This window comes from Euprymna scolopes, chromosome 11, assembly GCF_053919585.1.
Source record: "Euprymna scolopes isolate OS-2025 chromosome 11, ASM5391958v1, whole genome shotgun sequence".
NCBI classification, from domain to species: Eukaryota; Metazoa; Mollusca; class Cephalopoda; order Sepiida; family Sepiolidae; genus Euprymna; species Euprymna scolopes.
In genome coordinates this window covers 20,197,202-20,221,883 of record NC_136492.1, presented here as the reverse complement: position 1 = coordinate 20,221,883, position 24,682 = coordinate 20,197,202, and the positions used below count along the sequence as shown (strand labels likewise).

The 24,682-nt window shown below is 31.0% G+C and overlaps 1 protein-coding gene across 12 annotated transcripts in view; it reads left to right on the top strand.

The window, feature by feature from the left end:
- The window catches only part of LOC145287793 (rho GTPase-activating protein 45-like), a 329,642-nt gene that overhangs the window by 301,903 nt on the left and 3,057 nt on the right, over positions 1-24,682 (top strand). For 5 of the 12 annotated variants that reach the window (XM_080135627.1, XM_080135625.1, XM_080135630.1 and 2 more), the window contains 2 exons: positions 1,191-1,242; positions 6,278-6,374. In XM_080135627.1, the coding sequence (XP_079991753.1) occupies positions 1,191-1,242; positions 6,278-6,374 (149 nt within the window). The remainder of the gene's footprint in view (positions 1-1,190; positions 1,243-6,277; positions 6,375-24,682) is intronic. The other 7 variants (XM_080135634.1, XM_080135632.1, XM_080135636.1 and 4 more) reach the window with 3 other exon arrangements.

The window sequence follows — 24,682 nt, the reverse complement described above, 5'->3', positions numbered from 1 at the left end:
ATACAGAAAAAAGGATGTTTGTTTATAACTTGCATATAAAAAAAGGATGCTTGACTATAACTCCCTCCCAGAGAAAAAACAAAAATAAAGGAAAATCTTAATGATGTATGTACTTGTGACGAAACGAAAATATCATACACCAAAAATCATATAAGTTGATCGAGTAGTTTTATTGTTATAAATGAAATCATGTCTAATCGATTAATGGGAATTCATAGGGATTACGATGGTGTACAAGGTTGATTTTAAATTCTAATTCTGAAGAGAAGAGGAAGTTAACCCATGATGAAGTTAAGTCCAATGCCTTTCCCCTCTCTATGTTAAGAACGGCTTTCTAAAATATTGCAAGTTTGAATTGTTTAAAATTATCTCCCTTGGCTTTGAAAGTATTTGCAAAAGAGCATCAAGAAATTATCGATCACTATTTAGCCTTAAAAATTTGATTTTCTTTTTAAATTAAACTACCTTATCAATTTATGATTTTTAGTATATGCTTTTTTTTTTTTTTTTTTTTTTTTTTTTTTTTTTTCAATCACGATTATGTACATCATAAAGATTTTTTGTTATTTTTTCAGAGGGGGGGGGGGGCATCAAAAAAAGGGTGCTTCTACATAATTGTAACTGAACCAAACTGACTTTTTTTTTCTATTCCATTTTCACCCCAAACAAAGCACAGATTACAGATCCACTTTGATGTAAGGGGCTACTATTGGGGATATTAGTTACAGGGATACTATGTAGGGAGTTGAGCAGCAAGATGTCTCTTCACATTACATTTGACCTTCTGCATATCAGTACAGTTGGGGAAGCAGGAACTCTGAAGGGAGTTCCAAAGTCTAGCAGTTCTGGGGAATAAACTATTGCAGTAGAAGGCTTTCTTACATCTAGGGATCTCTACTGTGTAAGGGTGGGATTTTGCTCTTTGTTGGGTTTGTCGGGGTATTTATGTCGAGGAATGTTGAGGGGGATACAAGGGCTTGTAGAACAAGCAGAAGAATACAACATTTCGTCAATGAGACAGAGGCCGAAGCTTAGATGACTTTTGCAAAAGTAAACCGAAAACTTAGGTTATGGTTAAGAAACAGCTTGGTTCAAATTGTGTAGAAGCACCAAAACAGGCAATTTTATTTTTATTGCTTATTGATTTTCTCAAAATGGTGGTCTTTTAATTTTTGTGCTCTTTGTTCTAGAAGGGATCAATCATCGGAATCTGCTGTGCCCGAAGAGTGTTCAAGTCCTGAGGTATGAAACGAGATGCTTGCCTTTTTAAACTTACATTTATTTATTTATTCAATTTTTGTTTTGTATTATGCTTTCTGTATTCTATCTTGCCCAGCCCTCTCCTCTCTCTATTTCTTGTTATCTGATGCGTGCAATGATGTAAATGATGCTTTTTTTTCTGTTTTTCTAACCAGCTATCTGTTCTGTCATCTGCATCTTCTTGTGGATAAGTCATCAACCAATTTCTCTTTTATTAAATATAAGATTTTTTTATTATATTTTTAATAACTTCAGTTTTTTTTAATAAATTTTTTATATATGATTTTAGTAAATATAATTAGATTTTTTTTATTATATTTTTAATAGCTTTCGTTTTTTTTTTTGTTTTTTTTAAATGAATTTTTTATATATGATTTTGTGTATAAAATTTATCCAAAGACTTTTTGGGTTTGTTTTACAATCCGCAAAGGTACGTTGTCAAAAAACAAATATACAACAAATAAATATTATCAAAGGCAAAATAAGTTACTTTTCTACCTAACTGGATAAGTTTTTAGTGATTTTATTTTATGTAAAATGTTTATTTGGTTAAAAAAAACAAATGGTGTTGAGTGCCAGGTGAGAACAAGAAAAAATGGCTGCAATGTTTCTGTTATAGTGTTGAAGTTTTGATATGACTTAAAAATAAAAAAATATAAAGCAAAATGGTGGTAGAAACCCACCCATTAATTGTTACCATGACATAAAACAAATATTTTTTTTATATTTCTAGTAACTATAATTTTATTTCTCATATTTTTTATATTTTTAATAAATATAGTTTTGTTTTTTTTAAGTAAATTTTTGTAAAATAAATTTACTTTTTAGCAAAATGAATTATTTGACTTTGCCTTTTTTTGTGCTTATACAGTATGAAGCACAGGTGAAAATTGCATTCAAAGTTTAAAAAAAAAAAAAACTCTTTGATATACATACATATCATGAAAAAAATTAGAGAAAATTGTTGAGTAGAATTTCGATTAAAAATAAGTTTTTGTATTTTGCCAATCCACCATTCATAATTACTTGGCTAAATGAGACTGAGTTATCTCCCCTGGATTAAAAAATTCCGGTGTTTCTATATTATACAAAATTCGGCTAGAGATTTTTATCCTGGACTCCCAAAATCAACATATATTAGGCTATTCCTGTAGTGATCCGGTCCCTGTTGATTTTGCAATGTTCTGTGCAGTTCTAGGAAGTCCACCCTCCCAGGTTTTGTTTTCTCTCTTTGAGAAGGGGTTAGTTTATTGCTAATCACCTGAGGCGCTTTCACCGGGAATGCTGATAGGGCTGCCCAGGCACTTTTTGAAGGTCAGAGTGCCCTTTCTTTGGGGCCCTGTCTTCTTAATCCCATTTTCCAACCCTAGTGTCACAGTTCTTGCTGTGGGAGAGAACTAAATACTATATATTATACAAACATAAAAATATTAAATTTCAAGTGAAATAAAATGGTACCTTTGTAATTGTCATGTTTCAAATAACATCAGAAATTACGAAAAACAATAAGGTAGGAAAATAGTTATTAATGAAAAAATAAATTTTGTGAAAGGAAGTGAAATCACTCTATTACTATTAAAAAAATGAGAGGAAAGTTGACAGGGGAGATAATTAAGTTCTGTTGTATATCATGTGACAAACGTAATTAAAACATTTTTGAAAAAAATTTATTCCCTATACAAACTTTATTGAAAACAGTTCTTCATGAACAATTATTTTTCTACCTTATCGTTTTCCGTAATTTTTGGATATATTACTATTTGTGACATGAAAATTACGTAGGTACAATTTGTTTCGCTTAAAATTCAATATTTTTTTGTTTGTATAATATAGAAGCACCAGATTTACACTTTAGCAATGGCTGATCAGCAAATTACTATAAAATTGGTTTTTATTTTTAATTAGCGGGGGGTACCCGGCGTTGCCCGGGTGTTTTTGTGTGTGTCTGTGTGTGGTCGGGCGGGGGTGCGGGGTGTTAATGAAAACCTAGGAATAAGCGAAGTAAAAAAAAACAGGAAAACGAATGTGAAAAATACCCCCCCCCCCCCAAAAAAAAACACGTGAAAAATGGCTTAAATATCTCTACTTCAATATTAAAATTTAAAAAATCGAAAAGAAAAAAGGCATCTCACACCACGATTCGAACCCAAAACGTTTAGATAATGAGGCCACGCTCTAAGCAACTGAGCTAAGTCGACGTCGCCGAAATTGTGTTGCTTTTTCAAATATTTAAAGTAAATCAGGTTACGACGTCGTATGACGCATGCGTAGAAACGAACTCATCATGAGAGGACGGTTTTTGCTGACCCCCCCCCCCCTGTTGAAAACTACTGAATTCGGGGTGAAGGAATTAACGTTTTTGGACAATTTTTCGATATTTGTCGGCGAAGGTTGGAAGTTTAAAATGATACCGATCTGGCGAAAATCCGTGACCCGTCTGAAAAGTTTTTGCGAGACATACAAACACACATACATACATACATACAAACACACATTTTCGCTTTTCTATATATATAGATTAAAATTCTGCCCCAATAATTTTTCCTAATTTTTTAAAATAACTGTTTTTGCCTGATACATAAGTATATTAACAAATTTTCTTAATTTATATAGAACTGCAATTTTTATTCGTGCCTAATGCTTATAAGCACTGATTACATTGTATTTTTTTTTTTTTTGATGAACAAATTCCCTGCTGATATTTAGCCACTATGAACGTGTTAGTCAGAAGAACAGTAGGACTTAAATTTCCAATCATTTTATTTGAATGTATTTTCTTCAGATGGAAAACCTCAAACTTTTAAAGTACCGCCATTTTTATATTATAAGTATATGATGACTTTACTGCAAGAAGATAATGTTGTTTATTTTATTTTTATTGCTTTCTTTCTGTTTTCTGTTATATTTTAATAATCATCCTAATTTTTATCTTAAAATTTAAAGAAATGCAAATTACTGATGATATAATATTTAAGTTTGGGTGAGACTTTTTTCATTTTTTTTTTTAATCATAATTCTTGGCAATAAATTAGTAATAATAATTAATTTGTATTATTGTGTTAAACTTTCAATGAAAAATATTTAGTTCTTACCATAATGTTCTCAGATAAATATGCTAAATGAAATTCTAATTTTAAGAAATGATTTTAATGAATAATTTTAAGAAATGATTTAAAAACCAGTAATCAAATTTTAATGAATACAATCCAGTATGTCTTTTTATTTTTTTTAAAGATATTCCAAAACTTTTATTGCTTCACTAAATAACTTGAGAGCTGCCATTTTTTTAAAATTTTTATTTATTTTTTTCTCCACGGGGATAACTTGCTTCTATTACTTTTGGTGAATTCCAGTGCAAATTTATAAAAACTTCTGCCCCCCCCCCATCCCCAACAAAACAAAGAAAAATCCTTATGGTGTTATGAACCCGTCACAGAAAGAAAAGTTTTATCAAATTATGAACTGTTCAAAAAAATTTTTTTTTTTTTCATTTTTTTTATTTTAATTTTATATCTCCCTCCCAAACGAAGGTGTAATTGGAAAGAAATACCAACCTTTAAAAAAAATAATTGGCATAGAAATGCTTTAAAATAACATAGTTGGATGCCATTTTAAATGACTAAACATTTACCATTATTTGAGTATCCATGCCTCAAACTGACCAGTTTACGAAATCATTAGTGCCTTTTTTTTTTTTTTTTAAATAATACAGAAATAACAATCTTTTAAAAATTTTAATTGGCATGAAAACGTTTCATAAAATTCTGAACTGTTCATTGTTCAGAAATATAAATTTAATTTTATTATTTTTTTAATGGTGGTATAATTGGAAAGAAATATTAATCTTCAAAAATTAAATGACATTAAAACATTTTATTAAATTCTAAACTGTTCAAAATATCATTTTAGTTTATTTTTTAAATTATTTTTAATTTTTTAAATTAAAAAAAAAAAATTTTTTTTATTAGTTGTGTATTTAAGTAAAAAAAATTTTGGTTCTTCTTAGCATAATGTTCTCAGGTAAATATGCTAAATAAAATTCTAATTTTCAGAAGCGATGATTTAAAAACCAGTCATCAAATTTTAATGAATACAATCCAGTAGGTTTTTTTTTTTTTTTTGTAAGATATTTAAAAAAAATTTATTGCTTTACTAAATGACTTTGAGAGCTGCCACTAGATGACTAAATGAGAGCTGCCATTTTTTTTTTCTCTCTGTTACTTTTGGTGAATTCCAGTGCAAATTTATAAAAACTTCTGCCTATTACCCGTAACAAAACAAAGAAAAATCCTTATGGTGTTACATCACAGAAAGAAAAGAAGTTTTATCAAATTATGAACTGTTCAAAAAAATTTTCTTTTTTTTTTTTTTCCATTTTTTTTTTTTTTTTTTGTTTATTTAATTTTTATAACTTCCTCCCAATGGGAGGAAGTTATAAAAAATAAATTTTTAAATCATCGCTTCTGAAAATTAGAATTTTATTTAGCATATTTACCTGAGAACATTATGCAAAGAAGAACCAAAATTTTTTTTACTTAAATACACAACTAACAAAAAAAAAATAAGAAGTTTTATCAAATTATGAACTGTTCAAAAAAATTTTCTTTCCATTTTTATTTATTTATTTATTTTTTTCCATTTTTTTTTTTTTTTAATTTAATTTTTATAACTTCCTCCCAATGGGAGGTGTAATTGGAAAGAAATACCAGATATTTTTAAAAACATAAATTAGCATTGAAAGTTTTATTAAATTCCGAACTGTTCAAAGATTTTATCTTCATTTAATTTTGTTAATTATTATTAATAAAAAATATCAAACTTAAAATTTTAATTGGCATCAAAATTGTTTATTTCTGAATTGTTTTAAATTATCATTTTAATTTCACTTTTTTTTTTCTCCATTCTTCTGGATTGCACCTCTCACCCTACCCGTCCATAAAAAAACTCCCTTTTCTCTATTCTGTATCGTTTCGCATCCTTCTTGAACTTCATCTTCTTTCATCTGTTTTATTTCAAGTCATCTGTTGAGGCTTCTGCTTTGCCCGCCCAACTGCCTGATACTCCACCACTGACAACTCTCGATACACAATCTCCCCGCAGCCCCATTCCTCCCGGTGAGTAGATGAATGTTCCACAAACTGTTTTTAAACAGGAAAAATGCTCATTAAAAAAAAATTGAAGGATGATATAAGCCTCCATCAATACCGACGCACGTACATACAACTTTTTACTCTGAAAACTATTTCCTTTTCCTCCATCATTTTCTTACATTCTAAAATGGCAAGCAAAATTATGTGTGGTGAAATTTGGGTTATATTGAAACGGTTAGCTTCCATAAAATTTCTACCAAATTTTTATTAATTTTTTTTTTCTGACTTTGCAATCAGTGACGGGAAAAATTAATTTACCCTTCTTTTTTTTTTTTTTTTAACCTTTTTTTATTTTGTAAATATTAATTTGTTTTGATTTTTTTGTGGATTTTTTTTTTAACCTTTTGTTTTGTAAATTTTTCTTAACCTTTTTTATTTTCTAAATATTAAATTGTTTTCTGATTTTTTGTGATCTTTTTTTTTTAACCTTTTTTTATTTTGTAATTTTTTGCAAATTTTTTTTTAAACTTTATTTTGTAATTTCTTTTTTTTTTTGTTTAACCTTTTTTTATTTTGTAAATATTAATTTGTTTTCTGATTTATGCGGATTAGTCGCCAGTGCAAATTATTGATTTTAAAAAATAATTTCTTCAGCAATATTCTATATTGAATATGATATTGTGTTTAACTTGTATAATATATTTCAATTTCATTTTTAATAAACAAATTAAATTGATTTTATTATTTCTCACACTCCCTTTACATCATCACTAAAGTTTGGCAATGTCTCCCCCTCTCTTCAAAACAACCTCTGGACAAACTGAGAAAGACAGTAGTTACCACATGGACTCAGGTTTATTTATAGGATCAAGAAAGAAGCGTTTTTTTTTTGTTTTTTTTTCTTTTTAAGTTATGTAAAAACACTCATCTTTTAATCATAATTTGAGATATTTGCAAAAAAGAAAAATGATGAAAAAATAAAAATCTTCAGAAAACAAAAATGATGAAAAAATAAAAATCAGAAAAAAATGGTGAAAAAATAAAGATCAGAAAACAAAAATGATGAAAAATTAAAATAAGAAAAAAATCAGAAAACAAATTATTTACAAAATAATCTGTAGGAATAATAAAAAAAATGATTATTTACAAAATAAAAATAAAAGAAATGTGCAAAAGTCTGATAAGAATTTAATATAGTTAATTTGCCAATGAATCAGACAAAGCTAACAAATAAAATTTGGCAGTTTTTTTTTGTTGTTTTTTTTTTTTTTAAGCTAACCGCTTCAGTATAACCAAAATCTATTTTAGGGATTTCTTAGCCATTTTTATTGCATTGTTGCATCATGAAAGCATATATTATCTGTTTGCATGTTGCAGATAAATCATCTTAGCAAGTCATCTTAGCATTTAGCGTAGCCGGTGTGGTTTTTGATCAAATGCAGATGCTGCATACAAATGGTCAGTGCTGACTCCTGCTGGCAACTCAGGAGCTTTAAGGTTGATAAGAGATTTTTTTTTTTCTTTTAAGATTATAGTAGTTTGCTTGATGCATTGTTGCTAAATAAGTATATAAGAATTTAATAATAAAGATGTTTGCAATGTAGAAAAAGGCCAGAATGGTGAAAAAGGAGATGAACAAAAATTTTATGGACCGTGTTATTTTTATTTATTCTTTTTAGATAGGATTTTCAAATTCAATTTTTATAGTATCTTTTATAGGGAATGAACTCTGACACACTGACAAATATTATATATAAGCCTACTTATATAAGTAGGGATTGCTGAAAACCTTCTCCCCTTTCTCTTAAAAAAAAAAAAGGTTCTTTCCACATTCAGGAAAAAAAAAATGCCCCAAAATGGTTGTTATATTTAGGTTGAACGATTTACTTTAAAAAAAAAAAAAAAAAAAAAATTAAGAGAATACTAGCAGGGTGCCCGGCATTACCCAGTCGTAAGATACGCTTAAATATGATATTTTAATTCATGCAGATTTCGTATTTATTATTGTAGACCATTTTCTATTGATTATTATAGTGAACCTAATATATGGTAGTGAGATCAAAACGAAGATATATATATATGACTTGGGTGCCATCAACTAAAATCGAAACCAAAACATACTCTCCACCCTTATTCTTTAGTCTCTGAACCACTGCCATACGCGCATATATATATATATATATATATATATATATATATATATATATATATATATATATAATTCATCTGTCATCCCTTTTTTTTTAAAGATGGAGACGTCTGATTATAGAAGGTAAGATGTAAGCAAGCAAGGTCCACCAAGTTTTATAATTATATAGATTGTAGTTTTCATTTCATCACCTTTTTCACTGTTCATTTTTTTTTTTTTTTTTTAAGCAACCTTATTTAATGCATATATATATATATATATATATATATATATATATATATATTTATTTTTTTTGTCAGGGAGAAACTTAAAATTAAAACTTACTTTTCACAACAAAGATGCATTTTAGCTTAGTATAAAAATGTTATGTTGATTTATTAATTGCTTGGTCTTTATTTATTCATTCATTTTGATATAGTCTTTCTGATCCTATAGTAAATATTACTCTAAAACTTATGAAGAAAACTAAAAAAAAAAAAATTGTTTCATAATTTTTCAGATGAGGATTGTAATATGTATCATCTGGACTATTATTCTCATCTTTGTTATTTTCACAATGTTTAAGCTGATCTAACCTCCGACCTTCTGCAGACGTGTCTTTTCGAACTTTGGGAATCATAATGCAAAATTTCATACGACTTCCAACATTTAATATAAAGATTCTCAAATTTTGTAAAGATGTACTTGATGATCGGAGGTTAAATAGCCTGAAACGTGACTATAGCAACAGAGATCGGAAGAATAGTCTTAACAGATTGAGAGGAGTACCACCGGATGTGACTTGATTTGTGTTACTTCTGTTCAGTTCAACCCACTTTGATTCCACCCCATCCCCAACTTTTCCATTAAATCGTCTGCTATTGTTGTATTATTTAAAAAATAATCCAAATTATGCAAATCGGTGTAAAAATTTTTATTATGTACATACCCATGATGGAAAGAAAATATTGTATACCAAAAATTGTATAAATTGATCAAGGAGTTTTTTACTTTGTTGTCTGTTTAAAAAAAAAAAAAAATCAAATTTTAGAGCAATTTTTATTTTCATTTTGCAAATAGCAGGACAGTGGCGACTATTTCTCCCCACCCACCCCTTGAAAAAAAAAACAAATAAGAAAATCAAATTTTATGGCTGAACGATGATTAACACTCTCAAGGCGCAATTTTGAAGGACAGGCGAGGGCATTGGAAAAACTCAATTTTATCACTGCCTTTTAAAACACTCTTCAAAAATAGAGTTCAGAATCAGTCTTGTATATCATGGGAATCATGGTGCAAAATTTAATGACTTTCCATGTTTAACGTAAAGATTCTCAAAGTTTGAAAAGATCAGAGGTTAAATAGTCTGAAACGTGACTATAGCAACGGAGATCAGAAGAGTAGTCTTAACAGATTGAGAGGAGTCCCACCAGAAGTGACATGATTTGTGTTACTTCTGTTCAGTTCAACCCACTTTGATTCCACCCCCTAACTTTTCCATTATAATCGTCTGTTATTATTATATTATTCAAAAAATAATCCAAATTATGCAAATCGGTGTAAGTCAATAAGAAATATTTTTTATGTACATTCTAGTGATGGGACGATTCTTATATTTTTCCTCGATTACAATTCTTTATAAATCTCTAAATATTTAACTATAAAGTTATTTTTTCCTCGATTATCAGAAAAACTTGTGTTAAATATGCAGATATTTTCTCAAACATAAAAATACACTTGTGGGACGGGTGATCTATAGATTTTAGTTTTACTGGTAGTTTAAAATCAATAAATATTTATTTATTATTAATACTGATAGTGGAAGATTTTGTTTTAAACAAAATCAAATAAAAAAAACAAAAGAATCGTTTTTGGCATTGGAAAATATGCACAATTTTTTTCTGATACTGATTCTGATACCCTAAGAAGTTTTGATTTTTCCAATTCCCGATTTCGATTAATTGTCCCAACACTAGTACGTGTCCATGATGGAAAGAAAATATCACACACCAAAAATCACGTAAATTAAGTATTTAAAAAAAAAAATCAGATTTTATAGCAATCTCTTAACATCATTTTGCAAATAGCAGGACAATGGAGATATTTTTTTTTCTTCGTATTTTGCCCCCAAAAAAAGCAAAAAAAGGAAATCACATTTTATTGCTAAATGATGATTAGTGCTCTCAAGATGCCATTTTGAAGGTCATGGGGAGATGGGCATTTGAAAAAAAAACTTAAATTCATCACTGGTTAACCGTCCTTTAAAACATTCTTCAAAAATAGTTCAAAATCAGCCTTGTACATTATGTTCTGAACTTGTACTTACAAATCATTAATCCTTATTTAAGAAATTCTGAAACTTAAACTGTGTACTTCTCTATTTTATACCATATCAACCCATTTTTAGTTCTTTAACAATGGAAGATTTCTGGTTGTGTGATTGACTTATTAGATACTGTTACAGAATGCGGGATGATTGCACAGTATCAGCTGAAACAGTGTCAATATAACAACCAAGATGAGAAGAGTCGTGTGAATGATCCAAATAACACCAACTTGAAAATGTATTCTTTATCGAAATTCCATAAGTCTTTTTTTCTTTTCATTCCCCCTCCCCCTCATGAAAAGGCAAAAATAAAGAAATCTTTTATTGTCTATGACAGAAAGAAAAATAGTGTAAGTTTATTAGGTAGATTTATTTAAAAAAAAAAATAATCAAATTTTATAGCTAATCAACAATCTCTCAACGCCATTTTGATGGACAAGGCAGATAATTCCAAATAATTCCAATTTGTGAGATTTTATGAAGCTATTAACATGAGAAAGTGGAGGCACTGGAAAAACTCAGATCCATTTACTCCTCCAATTAACTCCTCCTTATAATACTCTTCGGAATTATTTTAAAACCAGCTTCATAGATCATTGTTGTAATACGTACAAATTCCCATTAATTGCTTGAAAATGTTTTCTTTTCTTTTTTTTTTTTCATAAGACTACTTGGTCACTTTAAGTGATTTTTGGTGTACAATATTTTCTTTGCATTATAGCTATGTAAATAAAGATTTTTGTTTTTACAGGGGAAGGGGTATAGGCATAGATATTGCCATTAATCCTATATTCTGATAATCTATGTATTTCAATAAGTAGTGTTGGGTCAGTTAATTAGAATTGAGGATCTGGAAAATCTAAAATTTGTTATTTTCTGAAGTTAAAAACGATTCTTCTAAATGTTTTTTGGGGGTTTTTTTTTATTGTTGTTTTAAACAATTTTCGGTTTTTATTTAGAATTCAAATTGATAAAAAAAAAAAATACAGTCAGATCTTTATGATATTTATATACATCATGGAACAAAGATGTCATATTCTAAAAATTTTTATACATAAATTAAGTAGTTTTTTGAGGGTTTTCCTTTTTGTTTTTTTTTTTATTATAGAGAGAGGCGGGAGTCACAATGTCTTTTTTAGAATTCAAGGGTGGGTAATTCAATTAAACTACTGAGATTTACAGACGGTATTATGGCTACCAAAATTTATTAATTGCTAAAAATCATAAAATTTGATTTTCTTAATTAAAAGAAAAACTATTTGATTAATTTATGTCATTTTTGAAATATGACATTTTGTGATGAATACGTACATCATAAAGATTTTCCTGTATTTTTTTTTTATTAAGTGTAATTCTAAATGAGCACTAAATTTTCCATTGCTAAAAATAAGTTTTGTACAATTTTATGTCTCCTTACAAAGATTAAAATCAACATCTCATGATAATAAATCTTATGTTTACAATCCGTATTCCAATTTTGATAAAAAAAAATCCATTACATGATTTTGAGCCTGGAAAATATCTAAAATTTAAAGCTTAAGCAATATAAGTAAAAAATTAAAATTTAGTGAATCTTGATGTCTAATATCTATTGTTAAAGTTTAACAAAAATCGGAAATACCTGAATTTTCACAAAGGGTCTCTACCCCCTCTTTGCATACAACTAAATTGAACTCAGATTAGCTATCCTTACACCTGTGTTCTAAAATTTATAATGATCGGTTAATTTGTTTAGGAGCAAATCCTGCATGAGATGATTGATTTAAAGAAATAAAGTGCATTACTTTTATAATTTTTGTCATATATATGTATGTATATATATATATATATATATATATATATATATATATATGTGTATATATGTATGTGTGTATATATGTATGTGTGTATATATGTATGTGTATATATATGTATGTGTATATATGTATGTGTATATATATATGTGTATATATATATGTGTATGTGTATATATATATGTGTATGTGTATATATATATGTGTATATATATATATATATATATATATATATATATATCATTGTGGAACCTGTAAGTGAACATTTTATTGCTTGTTTTTTTTCAACTTCAGTTACTTGAAAAACAGCAATAAAGTGCTAAATCATAGGTTCTACAAGAGATAATATGAATTGCTTTATTTAAAACTATGGACTACAGTGGCTGTTTGGGGTATCTGGATTTCATCAATTTGGTCATACTAGATTAAGGGTAAAATCCGGTTGATTAAAGGCCTTTTCAGTATAAAAGTGGCCGAGTTTTTTGTTTGCTTTTGTTTTTATTTTTCCCTTGGATCCCTTGATAACATACCGAGTTTGACAAATCAGTTTTATCCTAAAACTAACATGACCAGATCAATGAAACCTGAATACCTCCAACATACATGGTAATCTATAGTTTTTGAATAAACTATATATATATATATATATATATATATATATATATGGCTTATGAGGCTTTTAAAAATTCTATTAATTTTCCAAATAATACATTTGATATTCAGATCAAATTGGTATGAATCAAAGATAATCTATTATATAAAGGGCAGTTGCTTGTGTATTTGTATCAAGAAGAGTCTGGTGAGCTTTCATGTTCCTGTTGACAGTTGGAAGTCTCTAGCGTATGATCACAAACAATGGAGGACATTGATATATAAGGCTGCAGAACACTTCAAAGCAGCCAAGATAGACTGAGCGAAGCTCAAGAGAGCATGTAGGAAACGACAAATCTTGCCGCCCAATCATGGAGATCTTTGGATCTGTGAGGTGTGTGACTGGGTTCTGTTGTCCAAGGCAGGTCTTGTTAATCACATGAAAGTAATCAATGATACAGGTTCTGTTGCTGGTAGTTTTATTCAAACCAATGACCGTCTTCAATGTCATGTCTGCAAATCGCTGGCAGGACTGAAAAGTCATCGTTGGACACATGGACTTTCAGTGACTGAGGGAGGGGCAATCAACTGACAAGACATTGCAATCATCATATATGTCTAGTTAAAAGTATAAAACTATTAAACAAAGAATCACAAATTACATATATGTTTTACCTCAAATGAATAATATCTAAAATTAAGAAAAAGAAATATTCATTTAAGGATGTGGGGTGCGATCAACTGGGCCAGGTTTTGTTGGAAGGGAAGGATCGATTTTTATAGGCCTTTAATTTAGAAAGAAAATGCCCATTCATTCCTCAAAGAATCTATTACATATGGAAGAACTGTATGTGTGTCTGTATGTATGTCCAGAAAGGAATGAGTTAGGCAGAAGAGAAAATTGAGAAGAGGAAGGAAGAAAAGATAGATGATGATAGAGAGCTAAATGTTTTAATATAAATATGTGACAGGAAATGTTGGAAAGCCCTGCTATAATGGACATTTGTCTGTGCGCTTGTATGTCCAGCAAAAACTTAAAAAGTACACAACAAACACTTTCAAAGTTGGTATTCTTTTAATCAGTGTAACCTTGGAAAAATAATATCTAAAATTTTATTAAAAAAAAAAAAAAAATTCTTTGGGGGTCAAAAGGTTATTTGTATCATTTAATGTTATCAAGGTCCTGGACTGTCATCTAAGCTTCAGCCTCTGTCCCACCGACGAAATGTTGCATCCCTCTGCCTATTCTACAAGTATTTTAATGGTGAATGCTCCGACGAACTGCAAGCACTTGTTCCCCCACAACTTAAATACTCTCGACAAACCTGACAAGCAGCTAAATCCCACCCCTATAGAGTAGAGATCCCTAGATGTAAGAGATCTTTCTACTCCAGTAGTTTCTTCCCCAGAACCGCTAGACTTTGGAATTCCCTTCCATGTCCCTGCTTCCCCAATTTTACTGACATGCAGAAGTTTAAGTGTAACGTGAACTGACATCTTGCTGCCCAACTCCCTACATAGTATCCCAGTAGTTCATGTCCCTGATAGTAGCCCTCTACACCAAAGTAGCAATGTGTTTTGTTTGGGGTGAAAATAAAATTAAAAAAATTTTTTTTTTTAAATTAAACATAACTTTTAATGTTATCATGCATGAATACAAATGGAAATAAGTCAGTATTTTTTTTTTTTTTTTTTTTTTTTCAAATTGAAAAATACTGCAGATTTAATTTATCATTTCTTAACTATTGTCATTTCTATACAAATAAAGGTGTGTGTAGGGGGAGGGTGATTTTAATAGTGCTCTGAATGCCTAAGTTTTTTTTACATAAAATAAAAAGGAATTTCTCTGAATTTGATCTGAATACCACATGCATTTTGGAAAATTGAAAAAAATTGAACAGATTTATTAAACAAAAAAAAAAATTAATAAAATTTGCCTCAATGAAAACATGCAGCTAAATAAATACGCGCACATGTGATTTTATATATATCTATATATCTATAAAAGTGAAAGTGTCTGTCTGTGTGTGTGTATCTGTATACATTTACATACGCAATAACTCTGTCAATTCTGCATCTACAGACTCGAAATTTGATATAGAGGGTACTGTGATTTGGGAAAATCGATGTGACCAGATTTCGGCCAGAAATTTGGTGATTAAGGGGTCAAAGTTCAACGATTTGACTTTTGAGAACTCTACCAAACTCCTCCGACAATTTTGGGTCTAAACACTTGAAATTTTAGATATAGGTTCCTTGAACATGGATCTAACTTAATAACTTGATTTGAGCCCAAAACAATAAATGTTAAGGGGTCATAATAGGGGTCAAATTAAAAAAAAAATTGATTTTTTTTTTTTTTTTCTCAGCATACACCTCCAAACAGCTGGGCAATGCCGGTATATATATATATATATATATATATATATATATATATATATATAAATTTGGATTTCATCATTTTATACACTTTTTATTTTCATTATTTTTCATAGACACGTTTTCACTTGTTTTCAATTCTTTTTTCTTTAATTTTTTTCTATTAATTTTTTTCATTTTTCCCATTCTTTTTTTCTATTTTTCTCCTATTCATTTTTTTTTTTTTTCATTTTTCTATTTTTCTTATTTCCTTTTTCCATTTTTCCTTTCCTTTTTCCATTTTTTCATATTTTTTTTTTTGGATTTGTAATTTTTTTCCTTTTTTCTTCATTTTCCTTTTTCATATCTTTCTCTTTTTTCATATTTGTTTTTTTTTTTTTTTTACTTTCATGCATCTTTATTCTATTACTCTTCTCCCTCCCATCTCTTTATTCCTGTATGAAAATTCCCTTTTTGCTCAATATCATTTTTTGCTAATAATAAATAATCCATAATTTTGCATGACCATTTCTTTTGGACAACAAGTTTTTACTTTTTGAATGTTGTCTAAATTTCTACAACTAATTTAGGATATTTTTTTCATTGCTGAATCAGGAAATGGCACTCGTTTCTCGCCATCAGGTCAGGTTTTTGTGCTAATTTGATTTAAAAAAAAAGAAAAAAAAATCAGATCTTGTGACAAAATCGATTACATTTTTGTGGCAAAAAAAAACAAACTTCAAAACATATTTAGGATAATATGTGTTGACAAAATTTAGTTGATAAACTGACTTTTGTGAACACATATCATCTTAAATATGTTTTTAAGAGAGAAAAAAAATATTTTCCCAACAACATATATTGATTACTTGATAGAAACATCGATTACTGTAAACTGAATGGTGGACATAGATAAAGATAAGTACGCATAAATTGCATGTTGCTTCACCATTGTTCAAACTTTAGGGCTTGAAATTCCGTTTCTTTGAAATCCTGGAATGCTCAACGGCAGGGGAGGTCTCTCTTCAGATTCCAACAGTAGTCAGTCATCATGACTGCATCTCAGTAACCCTGATACCTGGTTTCCATCTCTTTCATGGAATCTCTCTCCCTGCTCGTCACTCATCAAACCCTGTTTCTTAGGAAACCGGTCCATATGTGAAAATAGGGAGTGCATCTTGACACTGATGTTGCAACCCAAGTTTCTGCAAGTGGTTTGCATGTTGTTAACAAGTTCTGCATAGTTTCTATCCTTATTATTGCCAAGAAAGTTTTTCACTACCAGAACAAATGCCTTCCATGCTTCCAGTTCCACTTTGTTCATAGAGTTTTCGAAATCTGGATTTCTGATGAGCTACTAGATCTGATAACCGTCAAAGATACCAGCTTTCAACTTCTCTGCGGATGATCCTGGAAAAGCCTGGCACAAATAAGTAAAGCAGTCGCCATTGTCGTCCAGAGCCTTGGTGAACTGTTTGTTTAAGCCTTGGTGAACTGTTTGTTTAAGCCGAGCTTGATATGCGGCAGTGAGAAGAGTATTCTGTCTTTGTCCACCATGATGATGGTGTTCCTTTCTTTGGAAGGTCAGTCCTTCTTCTTATATGCTGAACACCAATTTTTGGAAAATTGAGGTTTTATTACTTCAAACTGATCCATTTTTGACATAATCACCCAGAACTATCGGACCTGAATACTTCCTGTCATTAAAATAATCATTTCTAATCAAAGCAATTATTCGGCATGGCATTTTACCCTCACCAACTTCTAAAATGCTCCACGCATGCATACATATAAACAAAAATGTAAAAAAAGATGTGGTTATAACTTTTTAAAAAAAAAAAAACCTTGACCTGATTGAGCAAATCAAATATGATTTTTGGATTCAGCGCACCAGATTCATCTTAAATCAGCTGAAAAAATGCAGACAACAAATTTGTTGTTGACCAGTATTATTTTTTATTTTTTTAAACTTGTGAACATTTCTGTATTGAACTAGAAGTACTTGTGGCCCATTGGATCAAGCTATTACCACTATTTACTCTACTTTCATTCTATTGGAAAATTCATCAACTGTGATATAACTTAATTACATTTCACTTGCATAACTGAACCTAAGTTTTTACTTTACTATTATCCTTATTATTATATAGAAATAAAGAGACTTGCATACATGTTTGTGGTGTGCACATACACACATGTAAATTAGATGGCAATGCTGAAGAAAATGGCTACTCTTTCTCTAATTGCTTACATACACATTAAGAAATATTCAGCATTGAATGAGATGGGGTGAGAGAAATACGAAAAAACAAAAAAAAATATGACAACAGCTAAAACGGTTTGCATGTCATGCATGACCATCAACCAGAAGAAAAACACAATGGTAAGCTATTATGGTTGGAACTAATTTTCATATCTGGATAACAACTGACTTAGATTATAGAACTTGTTAAAATGATTAGAATAACACAAAGAAAACTTATTTAACTATTAAAAAAATATTTTTTTGTTTTTAAATTTTTGCAATAATGTGTGGTAAGACACAAATATGAAGAATAAATTGGATGAAAATGCTTCCATGTAGATCAACAAATATAATTATTTATTATATAATTACAATTCAGAAAGAATTACTTTGTAATGAGGATGCAATTAATTGTAGTCGCTGAGAAAAAAAAATCAATTGAATTTTGGTTTCTAATGTCTGCTAGTCAAATGGTAGCTTTCCAAATCTCTATTTTGAGCAAACAAGACATGAGTTACTTCCCTTTCAAATATAAAGCACTTAATCATTATTCTTAGGTGGGGAAAAAAATGTGGTAGTAGGCAGGCAGGCTTGAACTCGTAACACGAAGGAGGAAAAGGTGAAAAAAATGTAATGTCTTAGCTAATGCGTCCATCGCGCAAGCAGAAGTCGTCAGCATTGGAATTAAGAATAGTCAATCGAAAGGAGATGATGACTTGCAAAACTGTTGATGAAAAAAAGTAACCCCTCCTTGCAAAAAATGGCCTTAGTCGAGGGTGAAGGAATTAATGTTTCGGCCAATTTTTTTGATATTTGTCCTCCGAGACATTGAGCTTCAAAACGATACCGATCTTGTCAGGATCTGTCGTATGTGTCGAAAGTTTTTGGCAGACACACACACACACACACTGTCTTTTATATTATAGACTGGCTGGGGTACCCGGCGTTGCCCGGGTTTTTAGAGGCGTGTGTGGGGGCGGGAAGGAAATGATTCCAAAGCAAAATAATAACCCTGTTTAAATATTATAAAAACAATGTTAAAACTTCTAAAAAAAAAACAAAAACGAACGGTCTGGTGGTGCTAGGGTGTTTGAAAAACCAAAAAAAAGTTTGAGTGGGGGAGGGGAGGGGGGTTGGAACTCGAATCCTTGAGGCGAAAGCGAAAAAAAAAAAAGAAAAGAAAAACGTGATGACTTAACTAAAAAGTGAATTAGGTCAAATATCTATCCCGCAGTCAAGTTTGTTTTGGTTTAGTTTCCCAAGATGTTGGGTTGAAAACCACCTCCCCATAAAAAAAAAAATAGGGATGTCCATATGAAAGCAATTGTCTGATATGAGGTTTCCAACAACATGGATCAAAAGCTGATTGCTTTCTGGACGTTCCGGCACGTAGGCCGAGAACAGGCAACGTTCGAATTTACTTTCACTTTATTTATACTAACAAGCCGGACAAACAGGCGGCACAGTGAAATAGCGCGATTTTTATAGAAGTCTATGTAAATAAATCTAGACGCAATGTGCGTTCCCAAATCCTAGATATTATTATCTAGGGGATATATAAACACTTCTAAGTGATAGTAACCCCCCCCCCCTGGAGAATCGCGGCGAAAAAAGTCTTTGTGAGACATACGAAAATGCGCGTGCTGCATTTGCCTTTTATATATATATATATATATATATATATATATATATATATATAGACTAGCAGGGGTACCTGGCATTGCCGAGGTGTATGTGTGTGGAGGGGGTAAAGAACTTATTAAAAAATTGGAAAAACCCAAACAAAAAAAAACAGCCAACGAACGTAAAACTTCTTTAAAAAAATCGGGAAAAACAAACCCCCTCCCCCAAAAAAGGACGGCGTTGCCTGGGTGTTTGGAGGTGTGTATGTAGGGAGGGGGGGGGAGAATAAGCGAATTAATAACCCTGTTTAAACTTTTTAAAAAAATCGGAAAAAACAAAACAAATAAAACAGCTAACGGACGAAAAAATTCTTTAAAACAATCGGATAAACAAAAACCCCCCAAAAAAGGAAAAAAAAACATAAAAAAAAAACACAGCGAAAAGTGAAAAAAAAATGGTATAAATAACCTCATTTCAATATTAAATGTTTAAAAATCAAGAAAAAAAGTATATCTGATAACTGGGATTGAACCTGAAATCTTTTGATAACGACGCTGTCATTTAACCCATCGCGCTATAGACACATGGAAGAAAGTAGGTCGGTTTTTATAATATTTAAAACGAATTCAATGTACAACGTCTTTTGCGCGTATTGACGCATGCGTAAAGCGATCTTGTCATGAAGATACCATTTTTTTTTTCACCCCTCCCTGTAAAAAAGAGAGCTGTTAAAGATGAAGCAATGAATGTTTTTGCCCAATTTTTTGATATTTGTCGGCTGGAGGTTCGAGCTTTAGAATGATACCTGTCTGGCAAAAATCTGTGGCCTGTGTCGAAAGTTTTTGCGAGACATACAAACACACCCACATACACACACACAAATTTTGCCTTTTATATATATATATATATATACTAGCGGGGGTACCCGGCGTTGCCTGGGTGTTTGTAGGTGTGTGTGGTGTTAAATAAAAAAGAACCCGAGGGGGGGGGGGTCGAACCGGAAGCCCTGAGGTGAAGTTTGAAAATAAAATCGGCCAGCCAGAATGAGTTAGTAAAAGATGTTTAAATTTATTTAAGAACCAAATTGACAGGTGCACGGCCGGAAGTCGTCGAGCGTTACGACGACGACGTAGGTTTGTTTTTTATAAGCAAAGTAAAAAAAGAAAACAACGTTAACACTTAAGCGGGAAAAAAACACAAAAGAAACTAACGTAAGGCAAACGCACGATGAAAACAGAAAAACGAACACGTGAAAAATGGCTTAAATAAGCCTGTTTCGATATTAAAATTTAAAAAATTGGTGGGTACCCGGGTGTTTTTGGGTGTGTATGGTCGGTCGGGGGGTGTTAATGAAAACCTAAGAATAAGCGAGGTAAAAAAAAAAAAACAGAAAAACGAACGTTACGTGGAAAATGGCTTAAATAACCCTGCTTCAATTTTTAAATTTAAAAATTCAAACAAAAAAAAAAAAACTCATACCGATTCTAACCCAAAACGTTTAGATAATGAACCAACGCGTTAACCAACTGAGCTAACATGACGTACATGAAATTTAGTCAGTTCTTCAACTATTAAAACTAAATTAGGTCATGACGTCATCTGACGCATGCGTAGAACCGATCGTCGTCATGAGAGGACGGTTTTTGTTGACCCACCCCTCCCTGTAGAAAATTGTCTATTTCGGGCTGAAAAAATGAACGTTTTTGGTTAATTTTTCAATATTTTTCGGGCGAAGGATCGAGCTTCAATATGATAATTGTGAATTTTTGTTCTGTCTGTCGAAAGTTTTTAGCGGACACACAAACACACATACATACATACATTTTCACTTTTATATAACCGTTGCCCGGGTGTTTGAAGGTGTGTGTGGTTTTGGGTAAATCAAAACAAAAGAATAATAAAAAGTCGCTAAGTAGGAAGAATCGAAGTCGAAGCCTTGAGGCGCAGTTAGAAAATAATAAAGTGCAAAAAAAAAAGTGTAACGTTAACCGTTTGCCGACCAAGAAATAGTTACGGAAAGATGTTTGAATTGATAGGTGCCCGCAATAAAGTTAACTCTGTTACTTCTATTTGACCTCATTAATTTTTAAATTTTAATATCGAAACAGGCTTATTTAAGCCATTTTTCACGTGTTCGTTTTTCTGTTTTCATCGTGCGTTTGCTTTACGTTAGTTTTTTTTGTGTTTTTTTTTCCCGCTTAACATTTACTGCGGGGCAGGTTTTTTTTTTTTGTTTGTTTACTCAACTTTGGCTAGTTTTGTTTCCCCAAGATGTTGGGGAGAAACCAGCTCCCATAAAAAGGGATTGTCCAAATTGAATAGCAATTGTCTGATATAAGGAATTTGTCTCGCATTAAAGCTGATTGCTACGTTCCCGGCACGATTGCCAAGAACAATGTCTTAGCTTTGAATTAGTTTCACTTCTTATACGAAAAAGCCGAATCAACACGTGAGAAGCCAAAATAGCAATAATTTTGTAAAAGTCGCTGTAAATAAATCTAGACGCGACCCGCGTTCACAAATCATAGATATTATTATCTAGGGGGTATATAAACACTTCTAAGCGATAGTAACACCCCCCCTCCCCGAGAATCGCGGCGAAAAAAGTCTTTGCGAGACATGCAAAAATGCGTGCGCCGCATTTGCCTAGCGGGGTGTACTCGGTGTTGCCCGGGTGTTTGTAGGTGTATGTGTTGGGGGGGGGGGTGATCAAAATAACCCTGTTTTAAAAAAAACGTTGGCCAGGTATTTGGAGGTGTAAAAGAAAAAAAAAAAAAATCTTTGACGTGGAGATGGAAACGAAATAGAAAAAAACCTGGGACCTAGCCATCTTGGCCACGAGAGAAGAGGAATGAAAAACCTCTTAATTTAACATTTATAAAACGAAATTAACAGGTGCGAGAACCTTAAGTTGTGTGATGTTTGACCTTGAAACATGACGCGACTGCAAGCCAGTTTTCGCTTGTTTTATACTGAAACGCGAAAGACACACGGGACGCTCTAAAAATCTGGAAAAAATAACGCGTGAAAGTCGGGCAAGTTAAATAGACAGGCGACCTCCGTTCATAACTCATATATATTATCATTTAGACGTGATATAAAAAGTTTTAAGAAGGAATGAGCCAACCGAAAAGTCCAGCGAAAAAAGCCTTTTACAGACAATTTTTTTTTTTTTTTTTTTACATCACCACATTATCAAGGCCAAGAGGCCACTCAAGGATAAGGGTTAAAGAGTGTACAGTAGAAATTGGACAAAAAGCGAACACACACACATACATACATACATAAACACATTTTCGCTTTTTTCTATAGAAAATTATATTAAGTTTTCTTAAAATATTTGAATTATTATTTCCGTCTTTAAACCCTGTTTTATCAGCTGTATTTTACTATAAAAATTGTTTTAATGAAAGAAGACATGAGGAAAGCCAAAACTAATTTGCAAGTAATTTTTTTTTTTTGTTAACCTTTGTATTTGGATGCTAAACTATACATATACATACCAGAGCACAAAACTGGAATTGAACATACAATCTTAATTTCCAATAAAAACAATGACCACATGCTGTATGAAAAAATATCTATATTTTCCTGGTATTCTCTTGTATGGGCCGAAAATTAGAATTTAAATAAATAAATGTTTATCTTTAAAAAAAATCTGCATTTTAACTGTTCTCTAAACCGTTATAATTTTTCAAATTTCAATGCATTCAAACAGTGGAAATGGGAAACTTTAATGGAATTTTCAAATATCTACGTATCTTGTCTAGTGATCAAGTGTTAGTCCAAGGAAGGGGCTGCTTGATTTCTGAGAACTTTGACTGAAGTAAAATGAAACAAAAAGCACAGGACTGGAATTGGACATAAAATCTCGAGCTTCAATAAGAACAGAAAGCTCTGACTAAGTAACAACATGCCATATATATATATATAAGAACAAGTAGTTAATAAAACATGTTAAAAACACTTTGAAAAAGAGTTAAAGACATATTTAATTTTAAAAAGGAAACACTAAATAAGTGGATAGTCCTTAATCCGCGGAGTCTTTGAAACTCCGCGGATTAAGGACTATCCACTTATTTAGTGTTTCCTTTTTAAAATTAAATATGTCTTTAACTCTTTTTCAAAGTGTTTTTTAGCATGTTTTATTAACTACTTGTTCTTATTATAAGCTCTATCTTCTATTTGGTTTTATCGAGCTTTTACATCTGGTTGAGATTACTTTATAAATATTAATTCTTTAATATTTATAATTTACTTTAATTTTGCCATCTTGGATCATTTTGGTGAACTTGGCTGTAATTCTTATTTTATATATATACGAGGGGCATGCAATAAGTAATGCCTCTGACCCACTTCCCATAGCAGTAGAGCAACGAAACTTGGCACAGTTATTAGTCTTTCTCTACATATGAACCACCCAGAGTTATGCATTTCTCCCATCATTTGATGCAGCTCTGGAGATCGTTTTTGTAGAACACCCCAGGTTGGTCCTCCAACCACAACGTGACTTCAGAAATCAAGGCTGCATCATCTGGGAAACGCTTTCCTTTCAAAAACAACTGGGAGCTGTTTCCACAGACTTCCGGCCATGTTTGAATTCACAATGCCAGCGTTTTATAAAGTCATATGATAGGGCATTATCACCATAAATTTCTTTCATTTCATCAAAAGTCTCCTGTGGTGTGCGTCCTTTCAAATACAAAAACCGGATCACTGCTCAACATTCAACAGGCTCCATTTCACACCTGACTCTGTTCAAACGCCTGTAAAACAGATACCACAATTAGTTCAGAGCTGTAATTTGCCACATAACCCATAGAGATATAAATCATTGCACATGCAAAATTTCAGCTAGATCAGACGACTGGAAGTAGGTCAGAGGCATTACTTATTGCACCCCCCTCGTATATGGAAATGGAGAATCACACATTTTAGAAAATATTTTTTATATAAATTTAAATGAGAACATTTGAAAACCTGAAAATGTTATGAAATGATAAAATCATTTTTAATTTACTTTTTTTTCTTTTTTCTTTTGTTAAGTCAGAATTTTTGCCAATAATATGGCTTTATCAAGGAAAGGATAGGCCAATGTAGTTTTCTTTTCTTTTTCTTCATAATGTTGTTATATAAAAATGTACGACTCTATTTCTTAAATTTTGCACTTAAACTGAGCGATTATACACACGGATTTAAAACAGCACCAATACAAGAAACCTCAACCTCTTGATAACAACATTGTGAAAACAAAGAAAAGAAAACTGC